The sequence below is a fragment of the Periplaneta americana genome, chromosome 7 (genome assembly GCF_040183065.1).
Source record: "Periplaneta americana isolate PAMFEO1 chromosome 7, P.americana_PAMFEO1_priV1, whole genome shotgun sequence".
Classification (NCBI taxonomy): Eukaryota; Metazoa; Arthropoda; class Insecta; order Blattodea; family Blattidae; genus Periplaneta; species Periplaneta americana.
The window spans coordinates 2127501-2146546 of NC_091123.1; the positions used below are offsets into that span (position 1 = coordinate 2127501).

At 36.0% G+C, this 19046-nt stretch overlaps 1 protein-coding gene across 3 annotated transcripts in view; it reads left to right on the forward strand.

Annotated features, from left to right (window-relative positions):
- The window catches only part of LOC138702824 (ras-related and estrogen-regulated growth inhibitor), a 161359-nt gene that overhangs the window by 96186 nt on the left and 46127 nt on the right, over positions 1-19046 (forward strand). For all 3 annotated transcript variants that reach the window (XR_011332899.1, XM_069830136.1, XM_069830137.1), the window contains exon 3: positions 11809-11865. Coding sequence is in view for 2 of the 3 variants with exons in the window: in XM_069830136.1 (XP_069686237.1) it covers positions 11809-11865 (57 nt within the window). In the remaining variant the exon portion in view is untranslated. The remainder of the gene's footprint in view (positions 1-11808; positions 11866-19046) is intronic.

Genomic DNA, 19046 nt, shown 5'->3' on the forward strand with positions numbered 1-19046 from the left:
AGAACAAAAAGGGGAAAGGAAGGAAAAAGAAATATATAGCCTATATTTTTACAAAACTATGGCAGAGAAAAGGGCTTATAACTGAAAGGAATCTAATTCAAAAAGTGCAATTTTAATTTATTTTTGAAGCTAGACAATGTCCGCCAGTCTCTGACATGTTGTGGTAGAGAGTTCCAGAGATGAGCTGCAGAGACTGTGAAAGATGAAGAGTAGAAGGATGTTCTGTGTTTAGGAATGGAGAGTGTGATATGGTGTTGTGAGCGAGTATCTATTTCGTGATATGAGGACAAATGTTGAAAACGAGAAGCTAGGTAGCTAGGGTTAGAGGTTTGAAGAATATTGAAGAGTAAAGCGAGAGAGTGAATAGTTCTTCGCTCTTTGAGACGGACCCAGGACAGCATATTTAGCGAAGGTGTGATACGGTCAGATCTACGGGCCTTGCAAATAAATCGAACGCATGCATTATGAACACGCTGTAGTCTGTCTGTCAGTCTCATGTTAAGGTCAGTGTAGAGAGTGTCACAGTAATCAAAATGAGGCATCAAGAGCGACTGCACTAAATTCTTCTTGAGAAGCAACGGAAGGAAATTTCGGATTCTTTTTAGTGTGTGAATTTTCATAAAAATTATTTTACATATGTGTGTGATTTGAGTATTCCAACTTAAGTTTTTGTCCATATAAATTCCTAGATTTTTTACTCTATCACTGTGAGGCAGTGACCGGCATGTTCCGTACTCTGTGACGTCATACGACGTAGCCGCCCTGCTCTTTGCTCGGCAATCTCTGCATACTGAGCACAGCGTGGAGAGAAGGTTCAACTGAACAGTGGTGGTGCGGCGTCTATGCACTGACAGAGCGCGATCCATTCTTCTGAGATAGTATGGGAACAGCACAATTACGATACATTTGTACGAAAACAAAACTGTACATCCGTGATAAATCAATGTAACAAAATATCTTGGTTTGTAATCAAATTTAATGTACTTACAATAATATGAAACTCATAATACAGCCACTTGCAGAAGCGTTTGCATATATAAATGAAATTCCGAAACTGCTATAATCATACAAACATATAAACAAATACTTTAAGCAGTACTGCAACACTTTATCTACTCGGAAACTTGAAAACAGTGTTTTTTAACACACATTTTTCTACATAATATACAGATTAAACTATATAGGCCCTATCTTGGTGAGTAGTATGCAAAATATATTTCAACTTTTGAAACACACCATCACTTCGTGTCACTACCGTGCCCAAGCTAAACGCTTTGTCGAGATTTTTTTCCTCTTTTCTCGCGTACTAATTTCGCAATATTTGGAGTCATAGCCTGGCTAACACACAAGCGAAGAATATGTTTCAAGTTCAGATCAGACAGGTGGTTTCTATGTTGTGGTTTGCAGATCTTCATACAAGAAAAGAACTGTTCACATACATTTTTTATTTTTTTTTTTATTTTAGTAGGTTATTTTACGACGCTTTATCAACAGCTTAGGTTATGTAGCGTCTGAATGAGATGAAGGTGATAATGCCGGTGAAATGAGTCCAGGGTCCAGCACCGAAAGTTACCTAGCATTTGCTCATATTGGGTTGAGGGAAAACCCCGGAAAAACCTCAACCAGGTAACTTGCCCCGACCGGGAATCGAACCCGGGCCACCTGGTTTCGCAGCCAGACGCGCTGACCGTTACTCCACAGGTGTGGACTTTCACATACATACGTAGATCCGAATATGCTCAACATCCTAGCAGCGAATCTATGCAATCGAGGGAATCTTGCCTGGGTAAATCTTCTATAAAAAGTAGATAGATCCTTTTGTTTTCAAAAGTCCCGTTCTAGTGCTGCACTGACGCCACTGCGCTGGTGTGTGCTAACATTAATACGACTCAACTGCTCGCTCTCCCAAGCTCTTGCGATCTGACTGGCTCTTACGTCACAACTGCAGCATCTGCCGGCCACTGCTGCAAGGGATAATAGTTTCATTCATTTTAACAGGATATATGTCACCTGTACGTTACGTCGTATGTAAGACAATAAGCCAACTTGGCAGATTAACAAGAGACAGAATGGAATTCAAAAAGGGGTTCGAAGCAGTACCCTAACGCCGTGAATGGTTCGAACCATATGTCCTAACCAGGAGAGTTGTCTATCTTCAATCCGCTTACTCACAGATGGCAACAACAGTTCCTCTCGAATCCTCTAATTGCTAACCCGATCTGTACGTGTCTTCCTTACCATTCTTCTTAAACATTTCATTTGAACTGCATTAACCATATTTGTTTCATTCTTGGTCACTGTCCAACTTTCACTTCCATATATGAGTAGGCCTATTGGTTCTGAAACTGCCTGATGTATTCTAGTCTTACCCACCTCTTCTTTTCCAAAGATACATCTACTTAAAGCAGCCGTGGCGAAAATGTGATTCAAGAGCACATTGTGGCTCGCAATGGTAGCTGTGCATTTCTCTTGCTTCCTACTTCCCCCAACCCCACCCTCTCAATCACTAGAGTCAAACTCCGTTCCATTTGTATTTGTCTCTGACCTGCAAGTGGCGTATCGTCGCAATGTCTCTCTCGAAACCATGTACCTCTACAAAAACGAAAGTTCCAAGTAGGATGGGAGGACACATTTTTTGCTGCCAATATGATGAGAATATTAAATGTATGATTTGTTCACAAGTATTACGAGGAAAACGGTTGTATAACATAAAACGGCATTATACTACATGTTACTCATGAAACATTAAAAGGTTAAGTATTATTATTATTATTATTATTATTATTATCAGAATATCATTTCTGTACGTCGACCCTTTTTCAGCAGATGTACGAATAATGCGGTTAGATCTTCAGTTTAAACTCTCAGATTTACAATGTGATGTCAAATGAAAGCTAGATGTAAGGACTTGACATATGTTGAACTTTTCAAATCTTTCCCAAAAAATAAATATCCGAAGCTTCGTTCTTTCGCTTGCTCTGTTGAAGCCATGTTCGCTGTAACTTACGTTTGTGAAAAATTATTTTCAACAATGAAAATAGTAAAAACCAAATTTAGATCACGACTGAAAGACAAATACCTTCGTGATCAACTACGACCTACAGTAAGTGACATAATTCCTGATTTTGAAACTCTGTCGCAGAGACATTCTGAAGACAGTTAATTTTAGGTTGTGATAATTTGTCCTATGTTTTATTGTTCATTTCTTTCTTCGTTACACGTACTAAACATTAGTTTGTAGCCTTGTACTGTATAAAATTATATTTAAGTGCTTGACGTAAGGAAAATGAAAATCCTTTAATAAGTCAGACAGTTGCTTCACTTCCCCTTCGGGTGTCCGCCTCCCTCCATAGGTGCTATGCACGTTGCAGGTTACACAGTGGCTCGGCGCACGATCACATTTTCGCCACGGCTGCCTTAAAGCATAATATGCAATCAACTATTACATTATTTATAATAGATGCAATAACATTGGTGATAGCGAGATGGTATTTGAAGATATGAGGCCAAGTATTCGCTACGGGATCATCTGACATTCGTCTTACAGTTGGGGAAAACTTCGAAAAAATCCTGTAACTAATGAGCCATTATCTCGTCTTTCGGGAAATCGGCCATAATTAGAGATTCAGGTTAATCTAAACAAAAATATATCAGGTTTTAATTGTACAGGGACATCATTTTATTTTTACCAACATTTTTAACATTAACCTGGCTATACTCGGAAACTCTGTTACCCCCCTTCCATTACAGGAGTTTGGTGTTACTAGTGCAATATGTAAACAAATCATTTTACTAGCTATAGGAGGAGAGAAAAGTAGTGTATCCATTTATGTTACAGGGAAATACAGTATTACGATTTTCAGTTTGATCATTACTTTTACAGTATTTTATCAAAAAACAGTAGAATAGTAACAATTTTTTTTTCACAAACTCAAGTCTTCAGGCGGTTATATACATCATGTAATGTCTACTTTATTCAGCATATTACTACCCTAATTTATTCCTGAGAATTTTGTGAGCACTTCCGTAAGAAACCGCAATTTCTACAGCTAACTTCTTGACCGACTTATTAGGACCTCGGTGCATCCTTTCTCTAGCATCTTCTACATCATCTTCTGTCACCTTTGTTGGGCATCTTACACTTTTCTTCCTTTCTGTACACTCTGTTGCTCTAAATTTATCTATCAGATTAATGACATTTCTACGAAAATATTCCGTAATGGTATAATCAGGAAATTGTGAAAGCAACTGTTGTTCACATTTGGTTATATTGTAATTCCAGTTTCCATCATCGTCCTTCATACCTACAAACAGTAAAACAAAACTCTTGTATAAATAATACTGTTAAGTACCGTGCCATATTATAGGTACCGTACCGTACTTTCGGTAACTCTAAACTTCACTTGTGCTCAGTCCACACAGATAAATTCAGTTATGCTACACACCACACCTGTGTGAAAATAAACTTCAATAATATAAGCTCTTTCTTCTATAGAAAATGCAACATATTTCTGAAACACACTGTACTCTGTATTGTTTATTTCACTGCTAGCAACAGCGGCCGTAAGTTTGTTTGACTGACGTTAGCAAGGACATTAGTGAAAGGGGTGAGAGTCAAGTACATTTAGCAACGCAGGTACAATAAAAATTGAAGTAAAAATAAAATGATGTTCCTGTACGGTACTTGTAATTGGAGGTGAATATAAAGAAACAATTAATTAAATGGCGATCTTACTCGTGTTAATTATGTAAGAATGTGCGGCTTACAGCTGTTTCGGTGCTACTTGACACCATCCTCGGAGCCTTCTGTGTCTCGGCGCCATCTCAACATCGCTGCCTGTTGTGTGGGTGCGTTCGTGTGATGAAGAGTTGTGTCAAATAGTGTGTGTGTTCTGAAATTGATCTGTGTGTTGAGAATTTGATTGGGGTGTGTTTTAGTGTGTCTGTATATTTCATATTGGGAAACGAGAATGCGGATGCTTTAGCAAAGAAGGGCAGCACTGCTACTTACAGACCTGTTACTAAATCTACGTATTACTCTGTGAAGAGATTTATTAAATCTACATACTTAGACTTCAACAAACAAAATTTGACAACACAATCCCAAGGGAAAAAATGGAACTCTCTGCATCAAAATCCACAGTTAATTCCCGATTTACCACGTAAATCGTCTGTAGCTGCATTTAGATTGGCAACAGGCCATGATTGTTTGGCCAAACACCTGCATAGAATTGGAATATATCAGTCCCCTAACTGCCCATTGTGCAACTCAAACCAAGAAATGGATTCGGAACACCTCAAAATCTGTGCTTCAGTGGCTGGCCATGATAATATCTTTGAAAAATATTGGAGTGCAAGAGGTCAAATGACTTTATTGTCAAACGCCTGGCATTAGAAAACAACAACAACATATTTCATATTGTGACAGCGACGTGAGATTCGAACTCACGACCAGCGTCCCGCAAGAGAGAAGATCGCGCGGAGCACTTTGGGACGGCGCGCGGCGAGAGAGTGGAGAGGGAGTTTGCGCGCGCATCTTCTGCTTGCCTAGAGAGGCCGAGAAATTCGTCGAAGTGGAAGACTCGCGAATTCGAACTTTCGAGGCTACGTCGCTGTGGTTATAAATTACGGTCGCGAAGGAACGACAGCAGTTTTCAGTTGATTAGTCAGCCAGTCAGTGAGAAAGCCAGAGCAAGCCAGCCAGTCTTGTGTACCGGAGTTCGACTCGAGTGTGCGTCCGCAACTGTATCAGCATCCGAAGGTCTGAGTTCGAGTGCAGTGGACCGCAGTTGGAGGGACCTGAGTTCGAGTACAGTGAACTGTCTCTGAAGGTCTGTGGTTCGAGATACTGTGAACTCGAGTGACTGAGCTAGAAGAACTGTGAACTGAGAACTGATAGTTCTGATTTGTAAATAGTGCTTTGTAAATATTAGTTAAGATTAACAGTTCATTGTTGTTCGTAATAGTCCAAGTAAATTGTCATTGTCGTCGGTGGAGTGCTATAACGAATACTGTGTTGAGTGAAAATCCAATTGTTGACGAGAGCGTTTAAAGTGAATTGAAGAAAGGAATTATTGTTGGAAGAATAAAATCCTATTGTTTAGTTGAAATAAAATTCACAATATTGTTCTAGTGTGTTGAGTTTTTGGTTTTTGGGTTGTATGTGTAGGATTTATTTATATTCAAGTGTTAAAAGTAGTGTACGAAAGATTCAACATGGAAAGAGAAACACTTGTCGAGTTAGCCAACAGAGCAAATTCCTCCCTTTTTAGGTTGTCTTCTTTATTCCTGGCAAAAAAAATATCTATATACCTAAATAACCACCTTTTCTTTTCTGATTTTATGAATCAATGTTGTGTTTTGATCCGTCATTTTACTCGTCAGACGATTCAGTAACTGAGAGTCACTTAACAAGCTTGTCAGGAACAAAATGTACTCAGCTTGTTCCTTGTCTCTAGTAGTCCAAGCCCCTGAAGTAAAGAACATATGCGTAACATCGGAGCGGACCAACAGCAATGTTTTGCTATTCGAAATCTGCCGCAGCTGGACGTTAAATAAACAACAAAGCGGAGAAAAAGCGGGCTTCGGATACACCAGTTTACGCATTTGCAAAAACACCGAAAATCCGCTATCCGCATTCCCTCGCGTCTCATATAAATTAATTATAAACAGTCGCTCGTAGAAACCAGCTTTTCCATTTCCTGCGGTGCAAAGCAGTTAAGAAACTAAAACCAAACAGAGCTGAAGGCAGCCAGCTCGTACATTTAACACTAGTCTTAGAGAACGTAAATTTTACAAATTATTATTGGTAAAGGTTGTTGCTATAGAAGTTCAAATATCTTGGAGTAACAGTAACAAATATAAATGATACTCGGGAGGAAATTAAACACAGAATAAATATGGGAAATGCCTGTTATTATTCGGTTGAGAAGCTTTTGTCATCCAGTCTGCTGTCAAAAAATCTGAAAGTTAGAATTTATAAAACAGTTATATTACCGGTTGTTCTGTATGGTTGTGAAACTTGGACTCTGACTTTGAGAGAGGAACATAGGTTAAGGGTGTTTGAGAATAAGGTGCTTAGGAAAATATTGAGGCTAAGAGGGATGAAGTTACAGGAGAATGGAGAAAGTTACACAACACAGAACTGCACACATTGTATTCTTCACCTGACATAATTAGGAACATTAAATCCAGACGTTTGAGATGGGCAGGGCATGTAGCACGTATGGGCGATTCCAGAAATGCATAGGCTATAGAGTGTTAGTTCGGAGGCCGGAGGGAAAAAGACCTTTAGGGAGGCCGAGACGTAGATGGGAAGATAATATTAAACTGGATTTGAGGAAGGTGGGATATGATGATAGAGAATGGATTAATCTTGCGGGCTTATGTGAGGGCGGCAATGAACCTCTGGGTTTCTTAAAAGCCAGTAAGTAAGTAAAGGTTGTTGCTATTCCCATATTTAAACGTGGCAACTGAGATGGTATTAGAAACTATACACGTACTAATTATTATTGTCAATAATTTCTAAACATTTCGAAACACGCACACCTCTTGTTAAGACAAGAATAAACGGTTATCCAATTCACGTTGCTCAATATGATTTCCCCTCTTAACGGAACTGTGGGTATTAGGGACTTCAGTGTGGAGAGAAAAGTCACATAAATGACGTCATGTATCTGATAAATTAATAGTAATATACGTTACAAGAGCGGTATGTTGACGTTTTCATGGTCGAGGAAAAGATTGAAAAAGCGCAACGTAGTTGAGCTTTTTTTAATTTCCGAGAACATGAAAACAAACATACCGCTCGTGTATCATACATTATTTTGTGCGAAGATCGTTTATTACATACCTGAAAGACGAATTTCTAATTAGTTGCAATGAAATCTCCATGTTGGTTTCTGTTTAATGGCGGCAACTTCGGAAAACCAAAATATCTTTCTTCAACATTGTTGCTATAAAACGTTTTCTGTGTTTACTATACTCCAGCAGGCCGTGATATACGTCTATCTTTTTTTTTTCCCCAGTCTATAAATGCGAACTTAAAACAAACGGTAAGGTTATGTAATGATTTATTTTTCATTTTAATATTTTTAACAATATTATTTATATAACATATTGCAGTAATAACATCGGCAAGTTGATTTGTTGATTTTTTCACGGCTTCCTTAATGTTACTTGCATCACGAATGCAGTAACTTTAGTGGAGTGGTAGAGTTTACTTAATTTTTGCAAATATTTAAAAACAATAATTAACATTGCAATTTAGGTGAAATTGCAGTGGTAAGTTTCCAATTTATAATTATTACTATGTTAAACGTCTCTAAAAATAATATGTTAAAAGCCTAAAGCAGTAAAATCAATGTCACTTAAGCGGTAAGAAGAGGGAAATTGTTATGTGTGTTAGGTTGGGAATACTGAATGTGGAATTTTAGACTTTCCGCGGATTGGTTTTGTGTGGAAACCAAGCAAATACGCACGATCTCGCACAAAAGTTATTTACATTTTTTTTTTTTTTTTTTTTTTTTCAAAATTCAGTTCACTGTGCAGTGATGAAGCGTTTCCCACATAACTAAAAAACTATCCAACATTCTGTGATGAAATTTTTTTGTGTGCATTTATGCATATCAAATCTATAAGATCACTTCTCTACCTTTGATAGATGGTCTGATAAAAAATAAATTCATTTTAAAATATGGTCAAATATCCGTATTTTCTTCTAACACAAAACAAAAAAAAAATTATTTATTAAGGAATGTAGTTGAAAGAGCATGATATTGTAAACATGAGTTTCAGCAATAAAATAAAGGAGAAAGAACATGAAAAAGTTAACAAGTTTTTGAGTTATGAGAGAAACGCTTCATCACTGCACAGTGAACTCCCACCATTTTGAATTTTGAAAGAAAAAAAATAATTTTTGTTAAATCGTAAAAATATTTTTATGCTCGACCATGCCGAAATGTAGTAATTATACACCTGGTAGCAGCCCTTTAATGGACCTCATTAAAGTACACCTATTCATTAAAGTTCAGGTTTTCCACCAAACAGAAAGCAATATGAAAGCGCAAGTATCGATTATTCTCGGATATGCAATCGAAAGATAACTAGCGAAACGTCACGGAGGCTGGAAATCCAATACTGTCGCAGAAGGTTATGTTCTGTTACTATAATAATTAGCGTTAATTGTAAATAATATTCAAGTAAATTCAATTTGTCATCTCGTTTTTCAATGTCTAATTCAATTTCAAGGTTATATCAAGATTGTTTCTTTTACTCTCTAGATTATATCAAGGTCGTCGACATTTTTCTCGGAAAAAATCAATACTTTCGCGTCTGCGCACATCTCACAATTTACGAGGTAGACTATTTCACAAGGTCAGTTCCGCTCTTCACTTAGATAACAATAACACGAATACTTATGAATAATTTCAAGTTAGAAATATGGTCGAGCATAAAAAGTCATATGAAACTTGAATATAATGGTAATTAAGACGCTCGTATGAAAATTATGAAACTCGCTTGCGCTCGTTTCATAAACATACTCGCGTCTTAATTACTACCATTATAGGCTCGTTGCATATTGTACTATTTTCATATAGCAGAAGGACAGTGTTTTACACATACCAGTTTTCATTATTGTACAAGGTACAGTAATGGAGGAAAAAAATGTTGAATATTTCCAAACATTTTATTGCTGTAAGCTGTACCTAACCCCTTCATGGTTATTGAAGGCAACGCCTAAGGCCGCAAAAAGAACAACTTAGGTCCTTCGTTTAGATATGGAGACCTAGGCAAAGTACCCGCCACGAAATTCCAAAACTACAAAGTTTCACGGATTTTATCGAACCCGAACCAGCTATCACAACAGGCTGAGGAATAAGCTCACTCGTATAAGTGACGTACTGTTACGAACGACACGTAATTGGATTACTATCAACACACTGCAAGCCTCAAATCATAATTCAATCTGCCTCGGATATAGAAATGACGTCAAAGCATGTTACTTGTCTTCATTAAACAACGTATGAAATAAGTTCGTCAAGTGACATATTAACATCTCGTGGGGTAACTTTTCAAGCCACGATTCAGCTAGGCTATAAGGTCTGTCCAAGAGAATGGATTAATTTAAAATGCATTGATTGTGGCGGAACATGAATGAGAAAACACTAAAAATATTAAATACTTAACGTAATGCGTTAATTCCAATTAAAATACTTAAAAGTACCTATTTAAAATAATATGAATAAAATTTCACAGTAATCAATCCGTACATATCTCAAACCGAAACAATGCTAAAGTGCGTTATAATAGAATCGAGGAAAAGTTAAAAAAGATGAGACGAAGTAGAGTCCCTCCTATTTCTGAGATGTTGCACTTGTGTACTGCATACTATTATTTGCACGATCGTATTCTTAGAATAAACTGCAAATATATTGTATAATTTTACTATATATTTTGTATTGAAAATATAAGATATTATTTCTTAAGGGCTTTGCGTATTGTATCATTGTAGGACAGCCGTGGCGAGAACGTGACTCGCGAGACATTGTGACTCGCATTGCTAGCTGTGCATTTCGCTTGCTTCTAACCTCCGCCAACCCTCTCACTCACTGGAGTCAAACTCCGTTCCATTTGTATTTGTCTCTGAGCTGCGAGTGGCATATGTCTCTCTCGAAACCATGTACGAAAGTTCCAAGTAGGATGGGAGGACGCATTTTTTTGCTGTCAATACGATGAGAATATTAAATGTATGATTTGTTCACAAATATTACTAGGAAAACGGTTGTATAACATAAAACGCCATTATACTACATGTTACTGATGAAACATTAAAATGTTATGTGTTATTGTTGTTGTTGTTGTTATCATCATCATCATCATCATCATCATCATCATCATCATCATCTCTGTACGTCGACCCTTTTTCAGCTGATGTACGAATAATGCGGTTAGCTCTTCAATTTGAACTCACTGATTTACTATGTGATGTCAAATGAAGGACTTGACTCTCTATATGTTAGTCTTTAATTTTCATGTTTACGTTTTCATCTTGTATTTATATCTGTATTATTTATCTTTCTTTTAATGCTTTTGTTTCCGATTTGTTTTAATTTTCATGACATAAGTGGTTCTAATTTTCCACACTCCATTGCAATTGGGGTTTGCCCTGTTGTAAACAAGTAAATTAATAGCCTACTGCAGCCGTGGCGAGAACGTGACTCACGAGACATTGTGACTCGCATTGCTAGCTGTGCATTTCGCTTGCTTCTAACCTCCGCCAACCCTCTCACTCACTGGAGTCAAACTCCGTTCCATTTGTATTTGTCTCTGACCTGCGAGTGGCATATGTCTCTCTCGAAACCATGTACGAAAGTTCCAAGTAGGATGGGAGGACGCATTTTTTTGCTGTCAATATCATGAGAATATTAAATGTATGATTTGTTCACAAGTATTACGAGGAAATCGGTTGTATAACATAAAACGACATTAATGCTTGTAGAAATCGCTGTACACAGACGGAGAGCATAACAAAATCTGAACTCTTGTATTCCGTGAAAATCGAATTTCTGCAATACTTTTTATAGATAGTTCGCACACCGGCGAAGTGAACATTTATCTCTCAGCTAGAGATTTCCCCCACAAAACATCTCCAGGGCCTGTTATTCATAATGGACGCTCGCAATATCGGTCACACTATTTTTACGAACGGAGTGACCCCATTCTGCGAGCTGTTTATAATTTCGTGTTACAAGTTATGTGACACCGGCCACGGAGATCCTGACCTGACCTCCCTTCTCTCTGTTGCAGCTCTGACGGTGCGTTTCCTCACGAGGAGGTACATCGGGGAGTACGACCACCAGGCAGGTGAGTTCACATCCCGAACTAACTTCGTTAATGTTACTTACGTCCTCATTATAAATCTTGTACCTTCCTAAACAATTTAGTTCATCATGTCGTCAGTCAGCTATATTCCTGTGTACGTTACGTAACCACATTTTTGCATTATACTTTACATTCGATCGCCGTTACCTCGTTCAACAGGCGCATGCGCAGAGTCGAGAATTCACATAATTATTTATTTAGTATTTTAGTATTTATTTATTTATTTAACCTGGTAGAGATAAGGCCGTCAGGCCTTCTCTGCCCCTCTACCAGGGGATTACAACTATAACATGAACAATAAGATTACAATTAATATTAAATTTACAATTACAATAAAAATTAAAGTACGACAAGATTACCTGATTAATGAAAGCTAGACATTTTATCATAGAAGTTAAGAACAAAGAATATTTTTGTATTTACTAAATTACAAATTAAACTTACAATAACAAAATTCTATAGTGATGAAATTACCGGATATTGAAATATTTTGTGATAGATTAAGAGAACTATTTACAGTACAAGAAACCATGTCTGAACGAGTCTCAATTACTGACCAAGTGCCTAGTAAGTTTGCGTTTGAATTGAATTTTATTTCGACAGTCCCTGATGCTAGCAGGTAGCGAATTCCAGAGTCTTGGCAGGGCTATTGTGAAAGATTTACAATTCATTTTAATATATCAATATGCCTGGTAAATTATTAATAAGTATTTAATGAATTTCAATCTTAAGGCATATAAACTTGCAAGTTTATATGCCTTAAGATTGAAATTCATTAAATACTTATTAATATTGTGAAAGAGGATGAGTATGAGGAGGTGCGATGGGATGGTATTGTTAGTATTGTTTCATGGCGAGAGCGTGTGTTCAGATTGTGGTGGGAAGAAAGGTAAGTGAAGAGAGACGACAGGTACGAAGGGATAGAAGAGTTCAAGATTTCGAAGAGAAGGAGAAGTGAATGTAAATTTCTTTTCTTATCTAGTTTAAGCCAACCTATTGCTTCCAGGGATGGGGTAATATGATCATATTTACGAACATTGCTTACAAAACGTACACACAAATTATGAGCACGTTGAAGTTTCGTTTTGTTGTCGCTGGAAAGGTCAGTCAGTAAAATGTCAGCATAGCCAAAATAGGGAAATACAAGCGTCTGCACAAGGGACTTTTTTAAGCAAGAGGGAAGATGAACATTTATCCTTTTTAGCACATGGATAATATATACTTTTCTGCAGGTTTATTCATAAGAGAACAGAAACAGAAGAGGAAAGAAAAAATCAAAACTAGAAGAAAGAGGAACGGATGTAATATATAGAAAAAATGAAGACCTTCATTGTTTAAGAGGAGAGGATGGTATTTTATGGTGAAAAATAAGTAAATTAAAAAAAAAACCTTAAAATACTCTGTGATATGTGTGGAATGCATACCATAATATTTTGTGGATATTTGTGCCCTTATCAGATGTTGAGACGCCATTTTTAAACTTCCTGCGTTATAGATGTTTAAATCACTCGCCCCCTTTTATTGTTGTTTCCGGTAAATTGAATTTTCAAAAAAAAAAAAAAAAGATGTTTCTTTAAAATACTCTCTGATATGTGTGGAATGCATTGCATAACAGTTGAGACGATATTTTTAAACTTCCTGCGCTATGGATGTTTAAATCACAGCCCGCTTTTATCGGTTTTTCAGTAACTTTATTTTTTTTCGCTACATTGCCAGACAAAAATGGATATAATTTCTGAACTATTAAAGATACATGCATGAAATTTAGAACACACATTCTTTAGACTATTAGGAAACTTTTCTCTGTAACAGAATTTTGTTAATTGATTTCATTTTAAAACTACGTCCGTTTGTTTGCAAGAAAGGAAATCAGAAAAGTGTTATTAAATTTTAATTGTCTATTTTACAAACGTAGGGACTAATATCAAAATTCTGTTACAGACAGTTTGTAGAACATGGTTTTGCAAATACAGTGCAAAAACTGTTTGAATCTATCTTTAAAAACGGTTTAGATATATCGGTTTTAGTAAAATCCTGCATTTTTCAAATCTGGGCCCTCAAATATATATATATTTTTTTCAAAATATTTTCATTTGGTTGAGTTGCCACAGTTATGAGCTCTCTACATTCAAAAAATTAATATTTTACACCAAATAGCAAAAAGTTTTAAAAAATGCCATCCTCTCCCCTAAGCAGATATACAGGGTGTTAAAAAAAAGGCATTCAATCTTTTGAGTAGTAGTATTCATGAAAACATGAAACAAATCTAATAAACATGGAATCTACAATTAGTACCTTCCGAGATATGAATACTTGTTTATCAAGATCATAGGAGATGCTCAATATGGTTTCTAAATTACACTTTGTTACCCATTTGTTCACTGAATTTCCGAGATGATGTTATATACCCCAATAAGAAACGGCAAAGAGCTCATATTAGAAGATACGTTGTTCTCACAGTATCAATTTGAAAGTCTTTGTTTCGTACAAAATTTAATTTCAGGACTCATGTTTATTAGATATTTTTATTTTGATGAGCACTACCACCCCTCAAAGTACTGAATGCTTTTTGTAACATCCTGTATCAAAATTGTGGTGTTACAGGCCGACATCGCGGTGAGGACAGAGGAAATGCCATGTAGGGCAGTATAGTTAGTTTCGTATTTAATTCATTCATTCACTTATCCACACATTCACTTACTACCTAGCCTATTTACTATTTACTTATTTATTTATTTACTAGCCGTACCCGTGCGCTCCGCTGCACCGGTTAGAAATAAATATAAAGTAATTACATAATTAAAATAGGACATTTGATCCAGGGAACATTCGTGTTTGATAGAAGGATAAATCGTTTAATATGTTACTTAATTTAAATTGTATTATAAAAATTAAAATGCGATCATTTTGATCCAGAGATCACTCATTTGGTCATAATAGTAATATACGTTACAAGAGCGGTATGTTGACGTTTTCATGGTCGAGGAAAAGATTGAAAAAGCGAAACGTAGTTGAGCTTTTTTAATTTCCGAGAACATGAAAACAAACATACCGCTCGTGTATCGTACATTATTTTGTGCGAAGATCGTTTATTACATACCTGAAATACGAATTTCTAATTAGTTGCAATGAAATCTCCATGTTGGTTTCTGTTTAATGACGGCAACTTCGGAAAACCAAAATATCTTTCTTCAACATTGTTGCTATAAAATGTTTTCTGTGTTTACTATACTCCAGCAGGCCGTGATATACGTCTGTCTTTTTTCCCCCCAGTCTATAAATGCGAACTTAAAACAAACGGTAAGGTTATGTAATGATTTATTTTTCATTTTAATATTTTAACAATATTATTTATATAACATATTGCAGTAATAACATTGGCATTTGGAATCTTGTTGATTTTTCACGGCTTCCTTAATGTTACTTGTATCAGGAATGCAATAAGTTTCGTGGAGTAGTAGACTTTACTTAATTTTTGCAAATATTTAAAAACAATAATTAACATTGCAATTTAGGTGAAATTGCAGTGGTAAGTTTCCAATTTATAATTATTACTATATTGAAAGTCTTTAAAAATAATATGTTAAAAGCCTAAAGCAGTAAAATGAATGTCGCGCTTAAGCGGTAAGAAGAGGGAAATTGTTATGTGTGCTACGTTGGGAATACTGAATGTGGTATTTCACACTTACCGCGTATTGGTTCTGTGCGGAAAACAAGCAAATACGCACGATCTCGCACAAAAATTATTTTAGGAAATACAGGAAACGAATGCCTATGAAGTTTTCTGTGCATAAGAAACTATTTTAATCTTACCTGTCCTCGATTCACTCAGAAGTTACTGTAATAACATTATAGCATTATGTCCATCTAGAGAAACTACACTTTCCAATGGCGAAATAATAATTAATTATACAAATCGGTTAATTTAGCTTCCGATATTACTTCATACAAACACAGAAACATTCTCTGTAGGCTATCTTTCATAGCTTTCGATTGTTGTTGTCCAAGGCCCCTTATAGACGAAGTCATTTGTTTTTTATTTCATTACACGGCCTTAGATGGCGTTGTTATTGTAATTTTGAAACTCATTTATCTCATTAAATATCAGTCCTATCAAAATTTTGCATGGAATAAAACTTATCGGAAATTATTTTTAAAGAAACGTTTGGTATGTAATATTTTTAATGAAAATTAATAATAAGGGAGATATTTGGATTTATTTAATTCATGCCTCCTTATAACCCCCCTTTTAAATAAAATATTTTGAATGCCATATAGCCTAAATTCTAAGTTACAACGAACTTAATTTATATTCCAATTTTCATATAAATCGGTTCAGCCATTATCACGTAAAAAGGTAACAAATATCCAGACAGACAGACAGAGAGACGAAGAAAAATGTCAAAAATGCGATTTTCGGTTTTAGAGCGTTTAATTATATATGTTAGGACCAATTATGTTTGGAAAATCGAAAATTACCAGAAAAATTTCGGCTACAGATTTATTATTAGTATAGATTTATTTATTTCGGAACTTCATCCCGTAATTCTTCAAAGTGTGCACACCTGTGGAGTAACGATCAGTGCATCTGGCCGCGAAACCAGGTGGCCCGGGTTCGATTCCCGGTCGGGGCAAGTTACCTGGTTAAGGTTTTTTCCGGGGTTTTCCCTCAACCCAATATGAGCAAATGCTGGGTAACTTTCGGTGCTGGACCCCGGACTCATTTCATCGGCATTATCACCTTCATCTCATTCAGACGCTAAATAACCAAAGATGTTGATAAAGCGTCGTAAAATAACCTACTAAAAAAACTCTTCAAAGTACTGTTAACACTTGAAAGTGATGTGATTTGGGGGGGGGGGGATACAGAAACAAGTAGTTACGTGGTGGGATTGTTACACACATAAAATTGTGTTAAGAAGTTTCTGGTTAAGACATGAGGTGCAGTCATGACTGCAGTGCCAGTTCATAACGCATTGTTGCTCTTGGAAAGAAGCCAGTCAGTAAACTGTTATGATGGTTTGCGCCCTGCCCTACTTCCATCTGTCTCACATCTGCGGCTGTTTATGACATTTCGCTAATATTTGAGGCTAACCGCGGTGTACGCAGAGGTTAAGGCGAACGTTTTAACGCTGCGCGAAAGGCCACAGGTTCGAATTCCATCTACACCAGCAATAACGAAGAAATTGCATGGGAATGTCTTCGAAATCATCCCCGAGTCTCATGGACATAAAGTGAGCCAAAATGTAATCCTCAGCCTTTAATAGGCCTATACATTTTTTTCGAAAATGGAAAGAAAAAAGTTCCCCATATTTTCTATACAAAATGTTAAGAAAATATAAATCAATATTTTGAGAAGAGCTATTATTTACAAAAACAAGAAAAAAGGTCTAATAAATATGAGTTTTGAAGAAATAAAAGATTGTGAAATTGGTACTGTAACAACAGCATATCTTCCAATACGAGTTAAGGAAAAAACAGGATATAATATTTAAAAAACAGGAAAAAGTTATATTAAACATGGTTCCTAAAATTAATAACTTTGAAAAAAAAAACAAAAGACAACGAAATTGGTATTGTAACAACAGCAGTTAAGAGAAAAAAAAAGGATCTGATATTTAAAAAAAAACAAGAAAAATTGATATTAAACATGGTTCCCAAAATTAATATCTTTGAAAAAACAGACAACGAAATTGGTATTGTAACAAAAGCATATCTTCCAATACGAGTTAAGAAAAAAACAAAGGATCTAATATTTAAAAAACAAGAAAAATTTGTATTAAACATGGCTCCTAAAATTAATGTCTATGAAAAAACAAAAGACTATGAAATTGGTATTGTAACAACAAATATCCCGATGTGAGCTGTTTGCTGGTTTCTTATCGCAATGCAATAAACAAAAGAGTAAACAGACAATGTGATATACCCAATCAGAAACGGTCGAAGAGTCACATTATAAGATGATGATGTTATAGCAATTTTACAGCCCTTGTTTTTTCAAAGATATTAATTTTAGGACCCATGCTTATTAGATCCACAACCCCTTTGTGAATATTACCTCCTCTCAAAATACCGGGCCATTTTTTTCTTAACACCTTGCATAATTTGAGAAATATTAAACACAGTTTTACATCATGATTTGTAGTTTTAGCTTGTATTTGCCTTGTGTGACACATCGTAATGTTGTTGAATACTGCATGTTTATTCAACAATGTCTTTGTTTTATTTAATTTTGAGATAGTGTTTTTTTCTCTTGTACGGAAGAGAAACCCAAAGGGTAGCACTACAGCCTGAGGCTTATTGTGCTTACCACTCCTATTCTGTGAATGATTGGGTTACAAAGTTTCCAAACTTACGCCCTCCGTTAATTGCACGATGTTCCAACTTGCCTGCACCTTTATGTTTATACAGGGACATCATTTTATTTTTACTAACATTTTTAATATTAACTTGCCTATACCTCTGGATCAACGCCGTTTGCTACCCCCTCCCACGACTGAAGTTCGATGATACTGGCGTAAAATACTAACAAATCACTTTACTAGGTACAGGAGGGAAGAAAAGTAGTTCATCCATTTACATAAACTAGGAAATATCGCACTTTTGAGTTTGATCATTTCCATTAGGTTTTTGTTTAATCAAAATACAGTACAGTATTAACAATGAGTGTTTTTGCTCACGAACTGAGCTGTCCATGTGGACGTATTCATTATGCAGTGTATATTATACTGTCTACAGCACATTAGCGTACAATATAGAGAATGAAGTTAAATTGAAAAATAATCATAAGGTGGATATTTAAACACATTTTTTTAAATGGTGGCCGTTCATTTCGATACAGGCTTCAGTTCTTTTGTGCACATCATCGCACTATAGACTATTTTACCTAATCCCAATTACCAGTTTCGTTCTTTGTACTAGTAACTCATGTTGAAATAATTCCGTACCTACTCTATAAAAGAGTACCTTACGTACTGTAAATTCAATCTTCACTTCTGCCCGATCCGAAAAGATAAAATTACTCAGACATGCTATCTACTGTCCGTCCAAGTGGTTATGTCGTAGGGTCGTAGAAAGGGAGGAAATCACGTGACAATTAATTACTTAAGGAGGCCCTTTTATTTAAGGTTATTTTAAACAATAATATTACGTAGACGTCCAAT